This window comes from Podarcis melisellensis, assembly GCF_964234715.1.
Source record: "Podarcis melisellensis genome assembly, chromosome: 17".
NCBI lineage: Eukaryota > Metazoa > Chordata > Lepidosauria > Squamata > Lacertidae > Podarcis > Podarcis melisellensis.
The window spans coordinates 8,149,839-8,177,180 of NC_138534.1; the positions used below are offsets into that span (position 1 = coordinate 8,149,839).

Sequence of the window (27,342 nt, forward strand, 5' to 3'; positions counted from 1 at the left end):
CTTTATACTGTAATCCTGCCTATAGCATTTATCCTCAAAACAATTGCATTATTGGCGTGATTTCAAAGAAGGGTGTGACTGGATAGGAAAGAACATCTGGAGGGAAAGGGTTTGAATCTTCACAACCATGAGGACTAGAAGACCATTTTTTGTTTTGAGTGAAAGGTAAAATATCTCAGGAACTCATTCTGTATCAGGTACCAAATCCTGTGCCAGCAGAATCACAGGATCCAAACGGTGCCGCCAGTGCTTTTGGAACCTCGTGCTCAGCTATGAGGGATGTTCTGAGGTCCATATGCAGTCTACCCTCCCATAAGTCAGTTATTAATCTAGGTGATTGTCAGTACCATTTATTACAAAAAAACACAACACATTTCACATTATGGGGAGCGGAAGCGTTGGGTGGGGTGGAGGGTGGGAGGTATCTGGCAGCACCAGGGTGCCCTGGTATGAACTTGCAGGTCCTCCACGATTTTCCAGGCACTTTCCTCCCAACTCCACCTCCCAAGCCTGTGGTTCATTCCTTCATGAATATGCTTCTGCAAGACACATCGCTTGGCCTTTCAAGCAGCTGAGAGACATCACTAGCGCAGCAGAGACTGGATTCTCAAGGAGCCACCAGCCTTTCTCCTAGCAACGCAGCCCGAGTGCATAATGTTTCGAGGGTGAGATCATCCCAGTACTAGTGGGGAGGAAGGGCAGAACTTCCTGCGTCGAAAAAAATCAGATGATGGGGGATTTCCTTCTCTTGAGAATATCATAAAAGGAAACCCAAAGTGGCAGCGATGATGTGACCACTGGATTCTTTGATAGAGGGAAAGCTCATAAAGGAGTGGTCTCATGTGTACAAACCCAAAGGGAAAACAAGAGTGCCCTGTCCATCATTGTGAAGACAGAGGGATCTCTGGCACAGAGGTGCCCTAACAGCCAGGAGAACACTGCTCCCTTTTCCCTCCTCTTGGTGCTTCCAGCAGCTGGTGCAGTAGTGAATGTTGGCATGGCAGTGAGCAAAAGCTCCCTTGTGGCCCCTAGCAGGTGGCAAGGCAGTGGCTGCCCCGACTGGCGCCGATGTGGGCAGTGAGTGCCAAGCAACTGGCGCAACAGTTCAAGGCTCCTGTAGTCAGCCAGACAAGAGTGCGTCTCTGACCCCCAGCGAACATGCCCTAGCAATCGGTGTGGCAGTCTGAGCTGGGAGTGTCCAAGGCGACTGGCGGCAGGTGGCGAGGCTGGTGCTTGCAGTGAAACATGCTGGATACATGGAAGGCCTGAAAACGGAGAGAAGAGAAAGAGGGCGTCAGAGATAGCCAGGCCCACCCAATATCCTCTCAAGAGGCAGCTAGCTGCAGAAGGAGCAGACACAGCACACAACTTTGCCACTCCTGACTAAACACAGAATCTCATGAAGGCAGCCTCCCCCAACCTGGTGAGCTTGAGATACTTTTGACTTCCATCCCGCTTGACCAAAGGCCATGCTGGCTGGGGCTGTTGGAAATTGTGGCCAGGGCCGGACTTAGGTTTTATGAGGCCCTCAGCTACTGAAGGTAATGGGGCCCTTTATATGTCCAGATGTCCTTTGTCAACAACAAATTGTCTCTGTTTTTTGTGTTGAATATGTGCTATATGGTCATTTATGGACCAGCTAGGTATCTAAAGCCATTTGCACATGTTGCCATGCAACCTGTCCATGCAGAATGCAGGCACCCTAAATTTAGAAGACATCTGAAGGCAGCCCTGTTCAGGGAAGTTTTTAATGTGTGACATTTTAATGCATTTTTAATCTTTGTTGGAAGCCGCCCAGAGTGGCTGAGTACTAATAATAATAATAATAATAATAATAATAATAATAATAATAATAATTGAAATGAGTGATATTGTAAGGTGCAGGCAGGGCCCATTACTTACATCGTAGGAGCCAACACAACACAAAACACTGTTGCTGTATGTAGTTTTATTTTATTTGTTTTTTATCTTATATTTTGGAAATGAACATCCAGGTTTCCCCCTCTTTAAATATTTTTGGGGCCCCCAAGAGAGTGGGGCCCTAAGCTATAGCTTGTTTAGCTTATACATAAAGCTGGCACTGGTCACAGACCACTTCACTACAGAACCTGGTTGTTTTTCAAAGGATATCCTCACTGCCGAGCTCATGGAAGACCTGGCTAGGAGTCTTTAATGAAGCGATCATAATAATGAACTGTTTTACAGGCCTGTCCACGACACACATGGCGTTAAGGAACTGGGTGTCCTTCCACGGCTCTCTACTTTTCCTTTTCAAAATTAAACATTGCCCCTATCCTCCCTTGACATCAGTTTAGGCACAAAAAACATTTCAAAGGTTTATGTCATCAATCCTATCACACTAATGAGCCTTGTACATGTACTGTGTGCATAATTCTTCACTGCTCACTATCAACATTAAGAACCCATTCCTCCTTCACAGTGTGGGATAAGATTACTAAGCTAAGATTCCTTGATTCTATTCCCAGCTCCTAGGAATCTCAACTCCAGGGTTCAACATATTTCCTTGACTGGAGGCTGATGGGTGGAGCTGGGATCCCAATAGCCAGGGCAGGAAATTGAAGGATTTCCTCCCGGCCGTCTGCACACAATGCTAGCAAGGGTGTGCCCATCCTTAGTTATTTCCTGGCGGCTCACACCAAACCCCTGCTCCCTTCATCCAAGTGGATTTTTCTGCATCGCTTAGTATAACACGCAACACAACCTGCCAAGCACTGCAACCACAGAGCTTCTTGCAACTTTATAGAAAAAGGGGGGAAGCAAAGGGAAGCCAGAATAATCAGAGATTAAGGGCATTTTCCCTACAAGAAAAAAGGCTAATGTGTTTGGGGCACTATAGTTTAGAAAAAAGCAGAAGACAGAAGGTGACAGCATATTGGAATCTATGAAATGATGGATTAGAGCTTCTCTCTTCTCAATACTAGAACTCATTCAGGGTCACTCAAAGAAGCTAGCAGGTTAGCAGCAAGGAAGCTTCATTCCTGGGTTTTGCATAAACATTTCGGCACAAGCCATATCTGACTCAATTTGCTGCCCCGAGATGTGGACATGGCTCCTGGCTTGTCCAGCTTTAAAAAGGGAATAAACAAATCCCTCTTGGGCATGTCTGTTGCTGGCTATCTGCCATCACAGCTGAATCAACCCTCCATGTTCAGAGGCAGTCTATCCCTGAATATGAGTTTCTGGTGGACAAATCGTGGAGAGGCCTTGTTGCCTTCAGGCTTTTATTGTGGGTTTCCTGGAGGTATGCAGTTGCCCTTTCCACTCCTGTAAACAGGCGGCTTTTTCTTAACGTTTCCTAACAGAAATGCAACGTAAGTGTGCTTAATGCATAAACAAATACAGTTTGCGAGAAACACCCATCCCCACAGCGGGAACTAGAAGCAGGCTTGGTTAGGAATCCTTTGCCTTCCTACAGTCACACAGAACTGAACTTCGGTTGCAGAATTTCACTCCCAAAGAACCTCAGCTCGCTTGCTTGAAACTGTTTTCTCTGCTTGGAAGAGGAGGAGCTGCTAAGTAAGATTTGCAGAGCAGTCAAAAGGTTGGGATTCTGCATCCAGATCTCTCTCTCTCTCTCTCTCTCTCTCTCTCTCTCTCTCTCTCTCTCTCTCTCTCTCTCTCACCTCAACAGGGAGCGACACTCTCCTCCCCCCAAAAGACAAGAGAAAGGGTCAACTAAGGGCAGAATCAGAACTCACCACCCAGCAAGCCACAAGTGCTCCCTGCAGCAGCCCCACAACCACATCTGACGGATGGTGCCGGTAGTCAGAGATGCGGGTCAGTCCTGTGTACAATGCAAGCATCAGCAGCACAAACTGGACCAATGGACGCAGCAGTCGAGCTCCCCGCCACATGAAGCGGGCCTGCAAGTAAAACTGGGGGAAGAAGAGGCAGAAAAAGGCTGTTAGCACAGAGAACTTCTGAGGGACGTTTTGCCAATCTGTTTAGATCAGGGGCCAGCAAACTTTTTCAGCAGGGGGCCGGTCCACTCTCCCTCAGAACCTGCGGGGAGGCCAGAATATATTTTGGAAAAAAAACACACACGAACGAATTCCTATGCCCCACAAATAATCCAGAGATGCATTTTAAATAAAAGTACACATTCTACTCACGTAAAAACACCAGGCAGGCTCCACAAATAACCCAGAGATTCATTTTAAATAAAAGGACACATTCTACTCATGTAAGAACACGCTGATTCCCGGACCGTCCGTGGACTGGATTTAGAAGGCAATTGGGCCAGATCTGGCCCCCGGGCCTTAGTTTGCCTACCCATGGTGTAAACACATCTTGAACCTTGAGACATCAGCCAGGGATCTACAAGGACCACAGTCTATTGGAAACAACAGGCCAAGTAAATTGGGGAAAATGTATAAATCTAAATCAAATAAGTGCTGGAAATGTAAAGAGAAAGAAGGTTCTTTTTATCATATGTGGTGGTCTTGTAGAAAGGTTAAAGCTTACGGGGAAATGGTATATAATGAATGGAAAAGGATGTTCAAAGTAACATTTGTAAAAAAACCCAACAGCTTTTCTTTTGGGAATTATAGGGACAGAACTACCTAAACTGTATAGAAACTTATTCATGTATGCTGCTACAGTGGCAAGAATGTTACTCGCCCCAAAATGGAAAGAAGCAGAAGTCCCAGCAAAGGAAGAATGGGTACAAAAACTTATGGAATATGCAGCAATGGCGGAACTTACCGGAAGTATAAAAAATCAAGATAACAAACTTTTTATAAAAGAATGGAAGTGGTTTATTGAATATTTACAGATAAATTACAAACAGAAAAGAACATTGGCAGAATTATTGTAACAACCTACAGTTTTATAAGAGTATATATTTAAAGTAGATTAATAACTGAGCAAATTAAGTTAATTAGGATATGCAGAAGATATTAAAAAGAAATTTAAGGAACCACAGAAAGAGGGGGAAGGAAGTCAAGTTCTGAAATGTTAAAATGATCGTGAATTAAGTGAAATGTATAAACCTGAAAAGCATTTTTTTTAAAAAGGAAAACAACAGAAGCATGCAAAGGGAAGGATCAGACTCCCAAATATAGAAGGGGAATGGGACATTAGGGGGTTTAGAAAGGGAAGGTGGAGATATTTAAGCTACAATGTATGGGCAAATTACAGAGCACCAGCCCCCACTAAGTCTGCTGCAGCAAAGAATTTGGTGGCCCCTTGAAGGATAATGAGCTTATGGTGGCTTAAGCTTCCCTAGGTAAAGAGAGCAAAAGGCATGGAGGGAGCGCTGCAACGGAGGGAGAGTGTAGATTTGGACTGGGGAGGCCCCAGTTCAGATCCCCACTCAGCCATGAATCTCACTGGATGACCTTGGACTGGTCAGTACCTCTCTGCCAAACCTAGCTCCCAGGGCTGCAGCACAGATAAATAGAGACAGCCCACACATATGCTGTCCTGAGCTGTCAGAAGGAAGGGCAAGAGAGACCACGGCCTGCTTCGTTGTTTCAGATGTACGGTGAATCAGTTTTCTTGGTGTGTTCCTTTGACTCTCACCTTGCAAAACTGATCTCCTACTCAACTTTGTGTGCACACATGTATAGATGTGCATATATTCCGGTATACAATGGAACCTTGATTTTCAAGCGTCTCAGAAGCTGAACAATTCAGAACATTAACACTGAAAACCTGGAAGTACAGTGGTACCTGGGGTTAAGAACTTAATTCGTTCCTTAACCTGAAACTGTTCTTAACCTGAGGTACCACTTTAGCTAATGGAGCCTTATCCTGAAGCAAAGTTCTTAACCCGAAGTACTATTTCTGGGTTAGCAGAGTCTGTAAAGTGTCTGTAAACTGAAGCGTCTGTAACCTGAGGTACCACTGTAATTGCTTCAGTTTTCAAACGCGCCTCGGAAGTCAAATGGCTTCCACTGCGTGTTTTTCCATTTTTTAAATGGATTTTGCCGACCGCCCACTGAACCTCGGTTTTCTAACGTTTCGGAAGACAAATGGTCTTCTGGAACGGATTACGTTCGAAAACCAAGGTTCCACTGTACTAGAATAGTTAAGAGACACTGATCAGTGAACCAGGAGGCCCCACTCCAAGTCTTGCCTTTGCTATGAGCTGCCTAGTTAAGCTGCTCAGAGAAAGCTCTCCTGGAGACCCTCTGCTTTCCCCCCAGGATCTGTTTCACAAACATGGGTGGCTGGAGATATTTCATCGGACAGGGGAAGGATACCTATAGCTCTTCAGATTTTGCTGAACTACAGTTCCCTTAATCTCTGATAACTAGCTATTAAGGCTGGGGCTGTTGTGAGTTATAGTCCAACAAGATTTGTTTCTCTTTTGTTATTATATATATTTTGGGGTTTTTATATTGTAAACCACCCTGTGATTGTCAGATGAAGGGCAGTATAGAAATAGAATACCGTACTTTTCCGTCTATAAGACGCCCCCTATTTTGGGGCTATTGTTGAGCTTTTTTTAGGGGGGAATGCCAAAAATCGCTCACCTACATGCATTGCTAAATCTGCCTCCTGTCTGTCCCCTTACTGGGAGAAGCTACCAATCGCCCGCCCAATTACCGCCGCATCGGCCAATCAACACCACCCATTGACAAAACAACCAATAACATGCACAATAACCACTGACAGACGTGGCAGCAAGCAATCTAACATCCACCCTATGCACTACCCATGTACAGTGGTGCCTCGCAAGACGAAATTAATCCGTTCCGCGATTCTCTTCGTCTAGCGGTTTTTTCGTCTTGCGAAGCAAGCCCATTGACAGCTTAGCGGATTAGCGCTACAGCTGTCAAGCGGCTTCCAGCGATCAGCTGTTAAGCGGCTTCTCAGCGGAACAGCTGATAAGCGGCTTAGCGGCTTAAGAAAAGGGCGGAAAAAGCGAAAAAAACCCGCGGGGGGATGCAAGATTTTTTTCGTCTTGCGAAGCAACCCCATAGGGGAATTTGTTTTGCGAAGCACCTCCAAAACGGAAAACCCTTTCGTCTAGCGGGTTTTTCGTCTTGCGAGGCGTTCGTCTTGCGGGGCACCACTGTATAAGACAACTCCTACTTTTTAGCATGATTTTAAAGGGGGAAAACCTAGTATTATACACCGAAAGGGGACGCGGGTGGCACTGTGGGTTAAACCCCAGAGCCTAGGACTTGCCGATCAGAAGGTTGGCGGTTCAAATCCCCGTCACGGGGTGAGCTCCCGTTGCTTGGTCCCTGCTCCTGCCAACCTAGCAGTTCGAAAGCACGTCAAAGTGCAAGTAGATAAATAGGTACCGCTCTGGTGGGAAGGTAAACGGCGTTCGCCAGAAGCGGCTTAGTCATGCTGCCCACATGACCCGGAAGTTGTACGCCGGCTGCCTCAACCAATAAAGCGAGATGAGCGCCGCAACCCCAGAGTCGGCCACGGCTGGACCTAATGGTCAGGGGTCCCTTTACCTTTTATACACCAAAAAGCACGGTAAGTTTTTGCACCCTGTCATAGGGCAGCAATTTTGTTTTTTTCTGTTGAGGACTGCATTCCCTTGGAGGTAATCTTGTCCTAGCTGCATGCTGGTGAGGAGCATGGTCAGAATCGAAGTTGTGCAGGACCACTTCTTCCCCACTCCTCTTCCCCTCTAACAACACCTACATGAAAACAGGCCACGGGCTAGATCAAATTAGGCCAAAGACCACGCGTGGCCCAGGAGTCGCAGGCTGCCCACAGCTGTTTCAGGGAAACCAGACAGCCAGACAGGTCCTGTGTCTCCATCTCGCTTCCTCCTCTCAGCCACTCCCTGTTTCCAGACTGATCTCTCACAGGGGAAGAGTCCCTGTTAGGTTGCCAGGCAAATCCCTCTTCTAAATATAGGAGAGTAAAGCACGACAGATTCTCAGAAGCCACAACAACAACAAGAATAATAATAAACAAACAAAATAAAAATAGCCAAACTGGGAGGCACAAACCAAAGCCCCAAAGACTCTGGAGTCCCATTTTGGTCTTGCATGGTCTTTCTGAAGCCCTATTGGCAGTTTCTCACAAGTCACTGAGGCCGCATTGTGCCCTCCTTTGCTCTGCAACTGACAAGCTCACAGGAGCCTGCAAATCCACATCTGCTAAGCCTTTAAGCCCAAGCCCTCAAGGAGGAGATAATAATCTACGTCTTCCGCATTTCATAACAGGAAATGGCCGTATGTCTGCTGACTCCAATAACTTCACCTGGAGCCAAAATTCCTGGTTCCCATCCACTTCCATCTAAATCATGCACATTCCACTTTCTTCCCAGAGCCTAGTATAAATGTGCATATCCTCCAACATTTCACAGAAGAAAAGAGGGATCCAATTGTGTATGTGTAAGATAATTTATACAAGGTCTACTCTCAAACACCACTGCATGAGCCCTCCCTCTGCCCAGGGCAAACGAAACCATAGACATCCCTGGAGGCTCTCTCCCATTGCTGTACTAATTTACTCTCTGGTAGACAGCCCTGTACCAATTCAAAAGCAAAGAGGGTGCTTAGTTTTTTAATTAAGGATATGCCAGACTAACATCACTTTAAGGCAATTAGGTTTTCAACAGCTCAAATTGAACCAGGCACATGAAATGGCATGGTATAACATAGCACAGTGCTTTGGTGTTAACATGCACATGGATTTACTTATTCAAGCACTGGAAACGACTCCGGTATCAATTAGTTTATTTGTACGCAAAGAACAACCAAAGACTGCACATACTCTTTCCATGGCTCCCAATACGTTTCCGAGCACAATTCAAAGTGTTGGTGCTGACTTTTAAAGCTCTAAACGGCCTCGGTCCAGTATACCTGAAGGAGCGCCTCCACCACCATTGTTCTGCCCGGACACTGAGGTCTAGCGCCGAGGGCCTTCTGGCGGTTCCCTCTCTGTGAGAAGCCAATTACAGGGAACAAGGTAGAGGGCCTTTTCGGTAGTGGCACCCACCCTGTCAAAGCGCCCTCCCACCATATGTCAAAGAGAAAAACAACTACCAGACTTTTAGAAAACATCTGAAGGCAGCCCTGTTTAGGGAAGTTTTAAATGTTTGATGTCTTATCGCTTTTTAATTATTACAGTAATACCTCTGTGAACGTCCACTTTGTCTAGCGTCCATTCCAGCGAATGTTTGCAGCAAGCCTGGAAGTACCGGAACAAGTTACTTCCGGGTTTGCTGCTCGCGCATGCGCAGAAGTACAAACCGTTCCGCGCAGGTGCGCAGACGTAGCACTTTGTCCTGTGTCCTTTTCGGCTAGCGGCTGGGGCTCCTGAATGGATCCTGGTCGCAAAACAAGGTACCACTGAAACCCAGTCAGATGGGTATGTATGTATGTATGTATGTATGTATGTATAAATAAATAAATACTATTTCACAGACTGAAAACAGTTCAAAAGCCTAAGTGGATAAAAAGGTGCTGAAAAGACCATAGAGAGATGCCTTGAAAGACTCTTGGTTTTCCCTTCTCTATGGAGCCGCTACAAAAAACCCACCTCACTTTGCTTGATGGAGTCACCCAGAGCAAGATCTGAAGGTTTGGGCAGGTAAAAGCAGGTTTTAGAAACCCAAGGGACAGGTCTAAAACCTGAACAAACCTAACATCAGCCACTAATACGTAACTGAAGAGGTATCTCCAAAATACCCTCAAAAGGGGCAGTGACTCACCAGGACCAGCCAGATACCAGATTCGGGGGGTGGGGGCAGTCCCTGGTCAACAAGTGGAACGTGTTAGTATAAAATGTTTCTATTTTCACTTCCAACCTCTTTATCTGCTTACAAGCCCTCTCATTCCATCTAATCAATATGAAGACCGTTTCATTATAATTTCAGTAGCAGCAGACCCCTACCCCGGCAATATTTAGGAACAAAACACAGCTGTAATGTAAGAAAACATGGCTGTTAAAAGCAACACTTCTCCTGTTCAACTTGGGGGGGGGGACCTGTGACCCTCCAGCTGTTGTGGGAAAACAACTCCCATCATCCCTAAAGCACCGGTCAGGCTGGCGGGGGCTGGCGGGAACCCAAACCCACCTGGAGGTCCACAGTTTCCCCATTTCTGTCTTAATGCTTCTACTTCTTTAACATTCAATTTTAGATTGTTTGGTCAGCAAGGGAAATTAACCGCCCCAGCCAGACACCTTTTCCTTCCTCAGTGGAAAAGCTCCAGAGATTCTTGGAATCCTTTCCTGGCTTGGTGCCAGACTCTTCCTTCCATGGATTTTTCTCATCCCAACTATATTTACCCTGCAAACTTAATCAGAGTTTTATATCAGTTTTTGCTGGAATGGTCTCCCTGCAGCACCTTAGGAGTTGTAGCTCCCAGTACGTTTCTGAGCACAATTCAAAGTGTTGGTGCTGACCTTTGAAGTCCTAAACGGCCTCGGTCCAGTATACCTGAAAGAGCGTCTCCACCCTCATCATTCTGCCCAGACGCTGAGGTCCAGCGCTGAGGGCCTTCTGGTGGTTCCCTCATTGCGAGAAGCAAAGCTACAGGGAACCAGGCAGAAGGCCTACTCGGTAGTGGCGCCCGCCCTGTGGAACGCCCTTCCAGCAGATTACAAAGCGATAAACAACTACCTGACATTCAGAAGACATCTTAAGGCAGCCCTGTTCAGGGAAGTTTTTAACGTGTGATATTTTACTGTATTTTTGGTTTCTATGGAAGCTGCCCAGAGTGGCTGGGGAGGCCCAGCCAGATGGGCGGGGTATAAATAATAAATTATTATTATTATTATTATTATTATTATTATTATTATTATTATTATTATTAGCTTCTTACTTAAAGGCGGTATATAAACGATTTTAATAAACAAATACAAATAACATGTAAATTCACAGTTAAGGGAATGCAGAAAAGGGCCTTCAAAAAGATGCTTTGGAGAACAAAGACTTCTCCAAGAGTCTATTTCCAAATTATTTCCCCACCAGTCTGTGGAATTTTCTGATACAGTGGTACCTTGGGTCTTGAACGGCTTAGTTGTCGAACAAACAAACCCAGAAGTACGTAAGTGTTCTGGTGTGCGAACGTTTTTCAGAAGCCAAACGTCCAAATGCAGGAAGCTCTTGCAGCTAATCGGAAGCTGCGCCCTGGTTTTTGAACAGTTTTGGGAGTTGAACAGACTCCCGGAACAGATTAAGTTTGCAAACCACTGTGCCCAGAATGGGTTGCTAGGTAGAGCTCTCAGGTCTCATTCGCTCACCTGTGAGCATCCGATACAAAACTTGGCGGAGGCTGCTCCACACGACAAATTATCCACACGAAGCAGCTCCTCATATGCATAACCTATTTTCACCACACACATATAAATATTTCCTGGAATTATGCAGGAAGCAGCTCAGACCTATGGGATGAAGCGGCTGCTCTGAACAGCTGTATTTCCAGTGGACAGCGACGCAGCTGCTTGCACGGTGAATCAGGCCCCTTTTACCCTGTGGCTCACAAGGTGGCCCGCAACACAACCACCCAAAGACCTTCCCCACGTAAAACTGCGCATAGGGACTTACCACCAGGTACATCATGGTATACATGGCAAAGGAGGCATGGCCGGAGTAGAATGACTTCCTGCAAGAGAAAATGATTGCTTTGTTAAATAAGAACAGAGCATGCAGTCTGCTAGATTATTACGGCAGAGGATTTCTGCTCAGAGATCATGACAATGCAGTCCCTGTAACCTATTTACAACATTGTTCCTTCAGACACTTCTCACACCACCTATGCAAAGCAGCTTCCCTCTGTTCGATTCCTACTTCCTAGCAGTAGGGTTCAACTGAGAAAATGTTGGGCAACAGCTTGGGTAAGTCCCACTGAGTTTAATGCAATCTAATCCATTCATTTCAACAAGACCAAGATATCCCGGATATTAACTGTGTGGTGACCCAGGTTCAATGAAGTGGTTAAAGTGTTGGACAAGGGAAGGAGAGCCCCTCCCCCCTCCCAAATCTGTACTCAGCCATGATGTTCACTGCATGAATTTGGGCCAGGGGCTCTCCTTCTTGCAAGGAAGACCACCTTGAGCTCCTTGGCGGAAAGGCGCAATATACAGTGGTACCTTGCTTCTCAAACGCCTTGGTAGTTAAATAACTTGGAACCCAAACACTGCAAACCCAGAAGTAAGTGTTCTGGTTTGCGAACTTTTTTCAGAAGCCAAACATGCTCCGTTTTGAGAGCCACACTTCCGTTTATAGAGTGTTACGCTGAGGTCTGTCTGTTTTTACTATTTATTTTGCGTTTTTGTGGCTCTTTTTGTGTGTGTGACTGTGTGGAACCCAGTTAAAAGTCTGGAACAGATTAATCCATTTTGCATTATTTTCTATAGGAAAGCGTGCCTTGGTTTTGGAATGCTTTGGTTTAGGAACAGACTTCCAAAACGGATTACATTTGAGAACCAAAGTACCACTGTACTTGTAACAAAATAAAATAAAATTAAATAGTCTTTGGTTAAGGTGTGAAAGCTAGACACCTAAGTCTTTGGGTTTTAGATCAACGGTGACTAGCGACAAGATTCTATGTTACAATGTGGACATTGTTCTTTTAAGGGATGCCGAACTTTGACCCAGCTTCTCTTCCCAACATCTCTCTGTTCCTTTGAGGGTGAATGACCTCAGCCAGCTGATAACAAACCACATAAAATCCCTATTGGAGCCTTGGCAGGGAGAAAAGGGGCTGGGAAGGAGGTGAGTTGCAGGCGAGGGAGGGTTTTACACTCCCAACTGCATGTGTCTCTTTAGCTTTTAAAATCAAAACCCTCATCTCACCTTCTAAGCATTCAAGACAGCCCAGGCGTCAACACACAGGCCTGCTCCCATCAAGTCTACTCTGGACTGGATAAGCCCTCTCTATCCCACTTGTACCTGTTGCCTCTTCAGCCAAGATGCATCCATCTCACTTGAGTCCCTCCAGAACTAAGAGAATAAACGTACACACCAGGCCTTGCCATTTCGGGGGTGTGTGGGGGTGTCAGTTGCTTCAGCTCTATCCAAAGCAGGCCAGTGTTGTTCAAACCCCTTTCCACAGAAGAAATGTAAAATATACTACAAGATGGCCTGAGCCATAGAAGTAAGCCTATTTTAGGAAGAAGCCACTGTCTAGTTATATTTTATTGACAACACGCTGAATACTAGAATCCACGTCATCCAGTGAAGTTGAACAGTGAGAGATTCAGGAATCAATGGAAATGTTTCTTTCCACAGTGTTAAAAGTACAGCTGTACCCTGGAAGTCGAATGGAATCTGTTCCGGAAGTCCATTCGACTTTCAAAACATTTGGAAACCAAAGCGGAGCTTCCTGCCGCCAACCAGAAGCCCTGTAGCCCCGCCAGACGTTCGGCATCCAAAAAATAGTTCGTAAACTGGAACAGTCACTTCTGGGTTTGCGGCGTTTAGGAGCCAAAATGTTCAGGAACTAAGCTGTTCCAAAACCAAGGTACAGTCACACCTTGGGTTACGAACGCTGCGGGTTGCGCGTTTTTGGGTTGCGGACCACGCCAATCCTAGAAGTACCACAATGGGTTACTTCTGGGTTTCGGCACTCGCGCATGTGCAGAAACACAAAATGACATCACACGCATGTGCAGAAGCGCTGAATCACATCACGCGTGTGCAGGCGCGGCGCTTCAGGCTGCGAACGCTGCGGGTTGCGAACATGCCTCCCGCACGGATCACGTTTGCAACCCGAGGTATGACTGTATATGATTTTGCTACCACAAATGGCAATGAAGGATTAGACAAATCCTTGGAGGAAAAGGCTATAAATGTTGGCTATATACCTGCCTACAGGATGAGAGTAGTGGGGATCAGTGCCAGTGGAAATGACAGGGAGCGAATTGTGTGATCTGAGATTTCCCTACCCCTTTGGTTCAAAATGACTGCATGGGGCATACCTGCCAGAGTTCACCTGCTACTTCACAGCACTTCGGATGCACCCCAAAATCTTGCTGCCCCCGTGACTGCTTGGATTACATGCACTGCCAGGCTGGCTCTGGTCCCAGGAGAGCATGAGAGCAGCACAGGTGGGTCAAAGTCAAGGCCCAACTTGTTCAGCTTCCAAACTCAGTTTCCAAACACCGACTTAGATATCTCCGAGTAGATAACAAATAGTGCTTGAAAGTGACAGCCCTTCTCTCACATTTGTCTCCCACACCTGGCACTCAGAGGTGATAGTTTCTGAACGTAGCTGCCAGGTTTCCTATTTCTCATTCTCCAGATTATCCTGTCTAATGCAACAGAATCTTTCCCAGATCTTGAGATGGTAGCCAGATATTCTGGCACCAAGTGTCCCTGTGTGCCAAATCTCATGACCTCAACTCCCTCCCCCCCCTTAACTGAGACCTGCAAAGGATAACTTGTGCTAAATTCCATTGAGTTCCTCAGTAACTTCCCCTAGGTTGGAAATGACATTTAAAATCCTCAATTGACATTTAAAATCCAGGTAGTTTGAAAAGACACCTATATGAAGCTGCCTGGATCAGCTTCGGAGGCCCTTCTCACGGGCCCACCATATGACTCAATTAGATTGGGAGGCAGTAGAGACGGCCTTTTCAGCAGTTGCCCCATTTCTGTGGAACTCTTTCTCATGGGATACACACATGACTCAATCATCACTGGCTTTTCAGTGGGCCTTGAAAATCTACTTATTTTAATCTGCTTTTAACTAAGATGCTGGGCCATTTAAAAAACAATAATAATTGTTGAAGCCACTGCTGATTTCGCTTCATTTTAAACTGGCTTCATTACATAGCTACTGTGCTATATAATATTTCAGACTGCTGCTTTAAGTTTATTAACAGAATATATTTTTTATCTTTTGTTTTTTCTGTATGAGCCACCTTTGGAGGGCCCTGCCCTGGAAGAAGGCACAGAAATATTTGAAATAAATAAATAGAACTAGCTGTTTCAGCTGTAGCAGAGAGGTCATGATGAACATATCCCAGTCCCTGGAATGTATGCTATAAACTTATACTAGCTTCTAGACATCTCCTTGTAAGTCCCAACCTTGCTCCTCCCATCTCCTTTGCCTTTCAGAATCTGGTAACCTCTTACTTAGATTACTGTTATGTGTTATACATGGGGCTGCCCATCAAGTTGGTTCAGAAATTTCAGCTGGTGCAGAATTCAGCAGTCCGGATAAGACAATTTGAGCATATTACAACAATCCTGGCCCAACTGCCCTGGCTGCAAATTAGTTTCTGCGCCCAATTCAAAGAAATAGCAGGCTTTCGGCTTTCATTTTTTTTGTGGCGCCAAAATCTGGCGCTCCCACCTTTTGCCTTCTGTTCTAAGTCACTGTTGCAGGGGGCCCTGTGGCACCCAGTGTGGGTGAACCGGTTGTGCTTCCCTAAATCCGCCTCTGATTCAAAGTGCTGGCTTTGACCTACAAAGCCTTAAATGGCTGAGGAGGTGCTGTGGTTTAAACCACTGAGCCTCTGGAGCATGTTGATCAGAAGGTCGGCAGTTTGAATCCCTGTGACGGGGTGAGCTCCTGTTGCTCTGTCCCAGTTCTTGCCAACCTAGCAGATCGAAAGCATGGCAGTGAAAGTAGATAAATAGGTGCTGCTGCTGCAGGAAGGTAAACGGTGTTTCCGTGCACTCTGATTTCCGTCACGGTGTCCCGTTGTGCCAGAAGTGGTTTAGTCATGCTGGCCACATGAAAGCTGTCTGTGGGCAAATGCCGGCTCCCTCGGCCTGAAAGCCAAATGACTGGACTTAACCATCCAGGGGTCCTTTACCTTTACCTTTTTATTTACTGCCTCTTCCCAGCTGAACTGACCCAGACCCTACAATCATCATCAGAAGGACATCCCTCTTTGAGAGAGAGGAGACGTCACCATACACACCTAGCTTCTTTCTCCTCTGAGGGGCCACCAGTGCAGATGTAGTCCTCCAGGTATCCAGCAGAGCAGTTGATGTGAGCAAAGTCAGGCCTGCAGGCGGCCAGGAAGTGTGGACGGAGGCGGCCCACAGCAACCTTGGCCATGTTGGTTAGTGACTGGCCCACAGTGCAGCCAAAGAGGAAGGCCCCAATCTCCTTGTAGAGGGCAGCCACGTAACGGTTGGAGACTATGGAGCGTGAGCTGTGGGGTAGGCTGTACACACGGCAGCTTTCGCCCAGGGTGATCTGCGTTGGAAAGAAAGAAAGAAAAAGAAGAGTTTGGATTTGATATCCCGCTTTATCACTACCCGAAGGAGTCTCAAAGCAGCTAACATTCTCCTTTCCCTTCCTCCCCCACAACAAACACTCTGTGAGGTGAGTGGGGCTGAGAGACTTCAGAGAAGTGTGACTGGCCCAAGGTCACCCAGCAGCTGCAGGTGGAGGAACGGAGACGCGAACCCGGTTCACCAGATTACGAAGCTACCGCTCTTAACCACTACACCACGCTGGCTCTGAACAGAGAAGGTGGTCCGGCTACAAGCAATTCCAGTCCTGGCAGCGGGGCACATTTCTTAATGGCAAGCAGCGATTCGCACTGTCCCAGCCATCAAGAAGCTGCCCTTGGGCTAGCCAATCAGAACCAAAGGAAATGAAATTTTTTACTGAACCTAGCAAATGGGTTCCATGGGCTTCCACAGAGAACAGCTTCCACACTAGCCAAATCAACAATGAATATGGCTGGAAAGAAACTTTCCTCTTTGAACTATGTTTGGCTACAGCACTGGAGAAAAGGGTGCATGTGTCAGGTTTCAGGGGCTCAGCTTCCTGTCCCCCCCCCTTTGGCAGTAGATAAGCAGAACACAGTAAAAGGAGTCTCTTACCAGTTAGAAATTTTAATGAGCATAAAGGTAAAGGGACCCCTGACCATTAAGGTCCAGTCGTGTCCGACTCTGGGGTTGCGGCGCTCATCTCGCTTTATTGGCCAAAGGAGCCAGCGTACAGCTTCTGGGTCATGTGGCCAGCATGACTAAGCGGCTTCTGGCAAACCAGAGCAGCGCATGGAAATGCTGTTTACCTTCCCACCGGAGCGGTACCTATTTATCTACTTGCACTTCGTACTTTTGAACTGCTAGCTTGACAGGAGCAGGGACCAAGCAAGGGGAGCTCACCCCGTCGTGGGGATTCGAACCGCCGACCTTCTGATCGGCAAGTCCTAGGCTCTGTGGTTTAACCCACAGCGCCACCCAGGTCTTTTTAATGATTATAGCGAGAGAACAAAGAATCCATTTCCCAGGAACGAAGGTGCTCCCAATTAAGGGTTCCACCCACTTCCTCCCTAGTCACCCACGTCACTACCACACCTTATAACCTGATCTTGCAACCACTGCGCTTTCTGAGCAGCCGCCTTATCTGCTCTCCTTGACCTTGGGCTGAGTGGACGGACGCTTTCCAGAAAAAGTGAGTCTGTTAACTCTCTCTCTCCCAGTGCTTCTTCTCCTAGCTGTTCCCCATCCAGTACTTCCCAGCTTCTGCCTTCTGAACTATCCCTCTGCCAACCACTGTTCCAAATCTATACTGTCCCACTGCTCCTGGGAAGATTCAGGATCCATTCCTCCTCAAGTGCAGCCTCCTCATCATGGCCCCTGACAGCATGCTGCATGAAATAGAGATGGAGAGTCATCTGTGCTGGAGGAAAACAGAAGAAGGGCTCCTGCAAGGAACCGTAACGGAATATTGTGTGGCATCAGGACACAGGTGATGTGATGTTCTAGAAGGGGGTCTGGTGGGGAGAGGGTCTTGTATACCCTGAGCTCTTCAGAGGAACCTGGGATGGAAAGGCATGCAATAAATGCATGCAAGAAGACAAATCAGCAATATACTATGGTCGGGTGGGTGGTGTTTTGCTGCCAGGAACAAGGCATGGCACAGGATGTTAAAGAACAAAAGCGCACGGTTCCCTCCCTCATTCCCCCGAAAGACTCACCACTAGACAGGCAATGAGGATTCCCACGGAGATGAGCACAGAGTCGCTGACGGTCTCAGCCCGCTGCAGCGGGTACCTGATGCTGCTGTCGTTGCAGAAGAAGCCGCGGCGCATAGGGGAAACGAGGCCAACCTCGCAGATGAAGAACGGGATGGATGCTGCAACCAAAGAAGCGGGCAAGAAAAAGAGCAAGTCAGGGAGAGGGAAGGTTTCTGAGATCCACAGCTGTGATGGCCAAGGCTGGAGGCCGAGGGCTGAGCTGGGACCGCAAAGCCCAGCGTTTTGTAGATTACAGACCTCCCTACCTACCTATGTAATGCTAGTCCCCAGCATCCCATCTGTCTCGCCAGAGCAGTTATCTCCTGCTTGGACTCTGCAATGCGCTCTACATGGGGCTACCTTTGAAGGTGACCCGGAAACTGTAACTGATCCAGAATGCGGCAGCTAGATTGGTGACTGGGAGCGGCCGCCGAGACCACATAAAACCAGTCTTGAAAGACCTACATTAGATCCCAGTACGTTTCCGAGCACAATTCAAAGTGTTGGTGCTGACCTTTAAAGCCCTAAATGACCTCGGCCCAGTATACCTGAAGGAGAATCTTCACCCCCATCATTCAGCTCAAACACTGAGGTCCAGCTCTGAGGGCCTTCTTGGTATTGGCGCCCTCCCTTCAGATGTCAAGGAAATAAACAACTATCTGACTTTTAGAAGACATCTGAAGGCAGCTCTGTTTAGGGAAGTTTAGAATGTTTGATTTTTATTGATATTATTATTATTATTATCATCATCATCATCATTATCATTATGTTGGGAGCTGCCCAGTTGGGCGGGGTATAAATAATAAATTATTATAACATTATTATTATCCTACTGTAAAGGTAAAGGGACCATAGACCGTTAGGTCCAGACGCGGACGACTCTGGGGTTGTGGCACTCATCTCGCTGTACTGGCCGAGGGAGCCAGCGTTTGTCGACAGCTTCCGGGTTATGTGGCCAGCATGACTAAGCTGCTTCTGGCAAACCAAAGCAGCACACGGAAATGCCGTTTACATTACTGCCATAGTGGTACCTATTTATCTACTTGCATGTTGACATGCTTTCGAACTGCTGGGTTAGCAAGAGCTGGGACCGAGCAACAGGAGCTCACCCCGTCATGGGGATTTGAACTGCCAACCTTCTTATCAGCAAGCCCAAGAGGCTCAGTGGTTTAGACCATAGCGCCACCCGCATCCCACGATTATCCTACTGTAGCATGAGCAAAAAAAGCCAGAATCCAGGATGGAGCTATGCAAACCGGGGACTTGCTTGATTCTCAGTGGCTGGGGTCTCCAGGGAATCACAGAGTTGAAGCAGACCACAAGGATCATCTAGTGGCTTCTAGCCCAACCATCTGCAATGAAGGGATCTCTTTGAACCCACAACCCTGAGATAAAGGGTCTCGTGCTCTTCCAACAAAGCAGATTTAGCCCCAGTGGTTTGAAACTAGGAAGACTTCTTGGAGGCAGCTGTGAGAAGGAAGCAGATTTGACTGACAGGAGTGAAATGGTCCACAAAAATAGGTTCTTCCATCCATTCCATCAAATCCCCTGGTAAGAAACAAGTGATGTCTGCCACACACTGGGGACTGGAATGTGAAACCAGGCATGTTAGAAGCCCTGGGGCAAACATGGAACAAGGTGTTTCAGCCGCAGCTCTTTCTGCCCAAGAGCTTGGCCCATGGGACACAATGTGTGTCATTTGCCCTAATTAACACTAGGGCTTTGGCATAACGAACTCCCCACCGCACCCTGAGGGATCACCAGTTACCACACCCAGGGTTAGTATTGGTGCAACACTTAAGAACCCAGGAAGAACTGTTAGAAATGACCCCCATGACCTCATATACATGGCAAAAGCTTTCTCAATGCCAAACACCTACTTGAAGTTTCCACATACACTGAAGATGACAGGCAACATTTGCTAGGACTTTCCAATCAGAAGGTTGGTGGTTCGAATCCCCGCAACGGGGTAAGCTCCCGTTGCTCGGTCCCTGCTCCTGCCAACCTAGCAGTTCAAAAGCACCTCAAAGTGCAAGTAGATAAATAGGTACCACTCCAGCGGGAAGGTAAACGGCGTTCGCCAAAAGTGGCTTAGTCATGCTGGCCACATGTACGCCAGCTCCCTTGGCCAATAAAGCGAGATGAGCGCCGCAACCCCAGAGTCGGTCACGACTGGACCTAATGGTCAGGGGTCCCTTTACCTCCCTCATCTGGGATTCAGGGGTATACTGCCTATACTGTGGAGGTTCCATGTTGCTTTCATGGCAACAGACTCCTCCATGGATCTGCCTGGTGTAATGCTTGGTTTTCATAAAGCAACATTTGCAAGGGGAGCCCAAGTCTGCTTCTCTGCGGCACTTTCCATATCCCTCTGCAGTCTTGTGAATAAGCACACAAAATAACTAGCCTGCAAAAAATATTTACAAGCCTTTTAAGAGGTTAGCAGCCAGCAGGGAACAGCAGAAGCCCCCTTCCCTCCCTGGTCGGCATGGAATCAAGAGGTCGGAAGTGGGAAATGCCTTTCAACAAGACGGAGATGGTGGAAGAGCAATCTGTTTCTCCTCCATCAGCTTCCTTGATTATCATGCTAGCTGTGGGGGAAGAGGTTTTGCTTCCTCTGCAACTAGCATGGAAACCAAATGGACTGGCAGAGCAGGGACCTGCCCCACCTATGGGAGCACACTCCCTCCCTGGCATCAGTTGTCTGTCGCTGGAACTGTTAATTGGAAGTATAACCTCTGCTTGTGCGTTTCAGTGGGTTATTGTAAAAAGGAAGGAAGGAAGGAAGGAAGGAAGGAAGGAAGGAAGGAAGGAAGGAAGGAAGGAAGGAAGTTGCAGCCCAACACATTTTGGGTCAAACAGTTCTTTGGGGACAATTCAAGTTCTTTATTCCTGCCACCAAGTAATGCTACTTTTCCTTGGTTCCCTACGTGGGGGACCTGGTAGCCCTTCACGTTATTGTTGGGCCTGAACTCCCATCAGCCTCAGCCCATGCTCAAGGACATGGGTAGGCAAACTAAGGCCTGGGTGCTGGATTCGGCCCAATCGCCTTCTAAATCCGGCCCATGGACGGTCCAGGAATCAGCGTGTTTTTACACGAGTAGAATGTGTCCTTTTATTTAAAATGCATCTCTGGGTTATTTGTGGGGCACAGCAATTTGTTCTTTTTCCCCCTTTCCGGCCCCCCACAATGTCTGAGGGACAGTGAACCGGCCCCCTGCAGAAAAAGTTTGCTGACTCCTGCTCAAGGATGATGGCAGTTGTAGTCCAGCTACATCTGGAAGGCCCAAAGGCTCCCCAGCCATGCCCTAGTAACTGACTCAGACTCCACCTGCCAGATGGGTGGGAGAGGATCAGCATGGGTGGAAAGGACTTGCTTGGACCCCCACCTTCCAACATACAAGGCATGCAGACCCAACTCCCTTCTCAGCTACTTCATGGATGCTACAGATGAAAGAACAACACAACAAGAAGCAGTCATGAAACTGAGTCACTAGAGCAGTGGTTTTCAACCAGCGTGCCATGACACACTGGGGTGCCTTGAATGATGGTCAAGGGTGCCGCGGGCAACACTGGCCTCTGTCCCTCTTTTCTTCCCTCCCTCCCTCCTTTGATGCCCTCTTGTGTCTCTGCATCCCAAAGGCTGGGTTGGCTGTTTGTTGCAGCAGCTGTTTCTCCAGTGTGGTGTAGTGGTTAAGAGCAGTGGACTCATAATCTGGTGAACCAGGTTCGCTTCCCTGCTCCTCCACATGCATGGAGGAGCGGGGAAGTGAACCATTCATCACATGCATGGTGAATGGTGCCTCTGGGGCTGGCCAGGGGGTGCTTCCCAGGCCCCTGTGGGGCAGTGTGAGGAGGCACCTCTCTTTGGGGTGTGGGTGGTGGCAGCAGCTGCCCTGAGGACTCCCAAGGATAGGGGAGAGAAGGCTGAGGGAACCCTCCACAAGGAAGGGTGTTTGAAAAAGGGTGAGAGGCTGCTAGCTCTGTAGGCAAGGGGTGACAGAACTGGGCCCCTGAGCCCCACAGGGGTGCCACAGAAAGAATGGAGTTGGTCAAGGGAGCTGTGGACTCAGAAAGGTTGAAAACCTTTGCACTAAAGTATGGGAGTGGGAAACCTTGGCCAAATTCCCATGTGTGATCAAGAAGTTGAGTGGATGGGCCTTGAGCAAGTTGCTCTCTCTACTTTAGCCTCCCTAGAAGTGCTCCCTGGAAGAGGAGGAGACAAACGAAAGGTTTTTAAAAAGCAAGAAGGTCCCTGTAGGGTGTGAGTGGTCCAGCAAGGGTCAAGTTGCACAGACAGCTGTGCCGCAGGAGACACCAAGGCGAAGACACCCATAGCCCAAAACAATCAGGGTTCTCTGTCAAACAGCCAAGCCTTTTGGCATCTGCTGAGCTCGGCACATGCAAAGAGCTCTTTGAGAAGGCTCTGGTTTTCCAGCGGAATCCGCTGGACTCCTGCCATTCTGCCCTTCTCAGGGGCAGCGAGATGGACGTGAAGGTTTGCAGCGGGGAGAAGGAAGAGGGCTAAATTTAGTTGGGCAAAGCAACCAACACAAAGAGTTCAAGGACCTGAGCCACAGATCTGGGGTGGGTCAGTGTCTGCTCCAGGCAGAGACACCAGAGAAACATGGGCCTTGCCTCCTTGGAGTAGTCTGCTTACCAGAGCAAGTCCCTTCAGAGAAAGCCATGGAGTGAATGAGCTCTCAACCCAAATGGAATTACCGTATTTTTCGCTCCATAAGATGCACTTTTCCCATTCTAAAAAGTAAGGAGAAATGTGTGTGCGTCTTATGGAGCGAATGAAGGCAGGAGGGAGGTGGGAAAAGCCCCCAAGAGCCATACACATGGTGGCTTTTAGAGGGAGAATGCAAGAAAAAAAATGTTTTTAAAGGGAGCGCTGAGCAGAGCCTGGGATGCATACAGGCTCTGCTCAGCGCTCCCTTAAAAAACTTTTTTTTTCTTGCATTCTCCCTCTAAAAACTAGGTGCGTCTTATGGGCAGGTGCGTCTTATGGAGCAAAAAATATGGTGTATTTGTGGCAGGGCCAGCAATGGCCATTTGGCTGCTAGTGGCCAAACAGAAAATGCCCTCATCTCCTCTGCTCCATATCATACCTCTGCACCCACCTTGCGCACCTGCCCACTGCCACCCAGCAGCAACGGAGGGCACACACAAGGGTGGGCACAGTAGAAGATGCAGCAGAAGAATGGCACCAGTGGGCATGAGGAGGTGGCGGCCAATAAGCTCAGGAGGCAGATCTGCCACCTCTTCCACGTATTGAGAGTGTGCCGCCCTGATGCAACTGCCTCACCTTGTCTGGTGGGCAGGTCAGCCCTGGAGGGACAAGAGAACCACACCCATTTGCTTATCAGCTTGCAGCTGGGAGGTCTGTGGACAGACTAAACCACACTTTCTTTTAGAATGGGGGGGGGCAAGAACCTGTGGCTCTCCAGATGTTGCTTAGAACTGTACAGATGAGAAATCTGAAAAAATGTACCTCAGCACAAGATCCAAGAACGCAAATACAGTATGGCAGATGAAGGTGATGGACTACATGGAACTGGCGGAAATGACTGGCAGAATCCGAGACCAGGGAGAAGAGTCGGTGGAGGAAGATTGGAGGAAATTTAAAGACTATTTACAGAAACATTGTAAAATTAATGAATGTTAGAATGATGTTGGAATGAATTTATGTAATTTTAGCAGAAATGTTACAAAGGTTTAGGAAAAAACAGGCTGTTAATTGGTGAAACGAGGGAAAGTAAAGTTACACTGATATTAAGATAAATTACAGGACAAAAATTGGAAAAGATGGGAAGGATTTGCTGAAATAGCTAACCGAACTAGAATACATAAAAGGGAGGTGTGAGGAGGTCAAGGAAACAAGCAAAAGAAAGATAAGTTATGGGAAGGTTTGATGTGTTTTTTAATTGTTTTTATTTTTCTGTTTTTTCTTTTTTCTTCTTATTGTGATGTGTTGTTTTGTTTTTGTTTAATTTGGTGTCTTCTTTTTTCTAATTTTGTAACCTTCAAAATTTAAATAAATATTATTATTTTTTAATTAAAAAAAGAACGCAAATACAGTCATACCTTGGATCCCGAATGCCTTGGTACTCGGACGTTTTTGGCTCCCAAACACTGCAACCCCAAAGTGAGTGCTCCAGTTTGCCAATGTTCTTTGGAACTCGAATGTCTGACGTGGCTTCTGATTGGCTGCAGGAGCTTCCTGCAGCCAATCAGAAGCCGTGCTTTGGTTTCTGAACGTTTTGGAAGTCGAACGGACTTCTGGAACGGCTTCTGTTCAACTTCCAAGGTACGACTGTAGGCTGTACTCGTCTTCCATTTATTTATTATGATTAATTCTTACAAATATATCTTTCCCCCCTTATAAAAATAAAAAAGGCCTTGCTCGTCACCTCACAATAAACTTTCCAGCTTCCCACAATAGCCCTCTTGCTTGGAATAATCACTACCCATCTCACCTTATATGGTGCCTCGGCCCTCTCAATGCATGCAGAGATTCCCTGGCACTTGGAGAGGGCTATTAATATACAGGGCTCTCGGCTGCACTGAGACATTCACACTGCCTTGCTTGGTCAGCTGCCCAGAGCAAAGGGCTCAGGTGTTGCGGTCCAGAGAGGGAGAGGCCCAGGGACTGGGTGCCAGGGCCCAACAACACCCCGGAGGAATTATATATATATATATATAGAGAGAGAGAGAGGACTTTCTTGCGAACACGAGGCACGAAGCACCCAGTTGGCACCGCGAGCTGCGGATCTGGAACTGCCATCCTTTGACTTCTTTCACTGTTGCTCTGCGTGACTGCAAACCCTCACGCTAGACTTCCCATCCCTGCTATGCAACTGCCTGTTAATGGCTCAGTCTCCTGGATGGAGCTGCTTCGTGCCAAAGGGACCTGCTCTATGCCCTCGGCGACATTCCTCTGGCGTTCTTCTGCTAGGTGTTGCTCCAGATCTGCTGGGAACAAGTGGCAGCCTGCCTGGCCCCCTCCCACAGCAACGCCCAGGCGAGCAAGACTCAACCTGCGGTGCTTCCTCCGTGCGGGGGGGGGGGGGGGAGGGATAGAAAAACAGGGCTGGGCCTGGAAGGAGGCGAGGGGACTCCCACAGGGGTTGGGAACATTGCCAGGCAGGGGGCAAAGCAGGCAAGCTGGACCACCAGGGCCAAAAAACCAGGAGCCTCTTATTCTGTGACCCACTGGGGAGAGACACTTGATGGAAGCTTTGTTTGTCCAACAGTCTACTTCCCACCAACCAAAATTCCTGCTCCACCATGGCTTTATTCCCCAGTGGCCCACTCTCAGAACGAAGAGGAAGAACCAGATGCCAGCCTCGCTGGGCTAGCCCTCTACAGTGGTACCTTGGCTCCCAAACAAATCAGCTCCCAAATGCCGCAAACCCAGAAGTGTTCCGGTTTGCGAATGTTTTCTGGAAGCCGAATGTCTGTTTTGGCATTCAGCATTGTTTCCGGGGCCAATCAGAAGCTGAGCCTTGATTTGCGAACGTTTTGGAAGCCGAACGGACTTCCAGAGCAGATTGAGTTTGAGAACCAAGGTACCACTGTGCTCTCTTCCTCAAGAGGGGGCAAATGAGGACAAGATTAACAGCAATGTGAAAACGAAATCCATGCTTTGGAACTCCCTGCCTGGTTCACTGTACTCATTTCCGGCACATGCTAAAAACATTCCTGTTTAGGCAAGCCTGCCCCGATGCTTAGAAATGCTGGTGCAGATTTTAAACTCTTTTAACCATTTTAACTTTTTTGTATTTTTTAAAAAAGTATTGCTGTAATTTTCCCCTGGATTTTCTTGTTTTGTATACTGCTTTGAGGTTTCATTTTGTTTGTTTTCAAACAATCGAACAGTATATAAATTTCATGTAATCAATAAATAAATTACTTTTCTACAGTATCACACATTTCAACTCTTGAAATGTCAAGGCCTGCTCCCCAATTTGTACTAATCTGATCTCCCCATTACTTCATAAGTACGGGACAATTTTGCACCTCCCTGCTGCTCTCGGGTACTGATCCTGCTGCAACGTAATGTTGCTCGGTTCAGCACAGCAGCGCTTGAGATTCATAGGCTGTCCTGTGCCACAAATCAGTTTTAATGAACATATCAGAGTGCTCTTTAAATGATAGTTAAAGCCTTTATATATCAGCCTTTGGGGCTCTTCCACACCCGCCCAATGTTACTTAGCCTTCTTGTGGATTATTTTAGCTTCTTTTAAATTCTTATAGACTTTTATATTCACCTTGTGTTTTAATACCTTTTAGCTTTCTAAAGCACTTTTTCGATTTTAAATGCTGGTCTAAGGTAAAGGTAAAGGGACCCCTGACCATTAGGTCCAGTCGTGACCGACTCTGGGGTTGCGGTGCTCATCTCGCTTTACTGGCCGAGGGAGCCGGCGTACAGGTTCCGGGTCATGTGGCCAGCATGACTAAGCCGCTTCTGGCGAACCAGAGCAGCGCACAGAAACGCCGTTTACCTTCCCGCCAGAGTGGTACGTATTTATCTACTTGCACTTTGTGGCGTGCTTTCGAACTGCTAGGTTAGCAGGAGCAGGGACTGAGCAAAGGGAGCTCACCCAATCGCGGGGATTTGAACTGCCGACCTTCTGATTGGCAAGTCCTAGGCTCTGTGGTTTAAATCAGAGAAGCAACAAGAGAAAGTTAGATATGAAGATTGGAAACAAGGTGATAAATTGCTGGGAAATATTATTGGGATGAAAGTGGGAGCGGGAGACGCGGGGGAGTCCAAAGAAGCTATGAAACTATGTCAAGAGATATGTGATATTGTTTATTTTTCTGTATTGTATTTAAAAATGCCAATAAATATTAAAAATAAAAAAATAACCCACAGCGCCAAATGCTGGTCTATGACCATAATAAAGATTTGTATTATTGTAAGCCTCACCTCTCCATTCAGGCAAGTAAGTAGGGCAACACCTCAGCTAAAAGACACATTCCTGACACTTGAGGTGGGTTGGTGAGGGGTGTGGCCTGGCAAGTGGGCATGGCCTAGATAGAATCCTGAGGACCAGGTGGAGAACCCTGAAGGGTCACATCCCCCCCCCCCGACACTGGGCTGAGGTTCATCACTCCACCTCTTCCTAGCTGCCTCTGCACCTCTCATGCGGTAGCCAAAGTCTTGGAGCCTCAGCTTAAGGATCTGTCCTTCCAGTGAGCACTCAGGGCTGATTTCCTTCAGAATGGAGAGGTTTGATCTCCTTGCAGTCCATGGGACTCTCGAGAGTCTCCTCCAGCCCCATAATCCAAAAGCATCAATTCTTCGGCGATCAGCCTTCTTTATGGTCCAGCTCTCACTTCCATACATCACTACTGGGAAAACCAGAGCTTTAACTATATGGACCTTTGTTGGCAAGGTGATGTCTCTGCTTTTTAAGATGCTGTCTAGGTTTGCCATCGCCTTTCTCCCAA

The 27,342-nt window shown here is 47.4% G+C and overlaps 1 protein-coding gene across 1 annotated transcript in view; it reads right to left on the reverse strand.

Moving 5' to 3' along the window:
* Nucleotides 1-334: 334 nt before the first annotated feature.
* The window catches only part of LOC309360095 (phospholipid phosphatase 3-like), a 37,953-nt gene continuing 10,945 nt past the window's right edge, over nt 335-27,342 (reverse strand). Inside the window, exons 2-6 of the mRNA XM_081894678.1 lie at nt 17,842-17,999; nt 15,823-16,103; nt 11,495-11,552; nt 3,720-3,896; nt 335-1,265 (exon numbers count right to left, since the gene is read on the reverse strand). Of these exons, the coding sequence (XP_081750804.1) occupies nt 1,164-1,265; nt 3,720-3,896; nt 11,495-11,552; nt 15,823-16,103; nt 17,842-17,999 (776 nt within the window). The 3' untranslated portion in view covers nt 335-1,163. The remainder of the gene's footprint in view (nt 1,266-3,719; nt 3,897-11,494; nt 11,553-15,822; nt 16,104-17,841; nt 18,000-27,342) is intronic.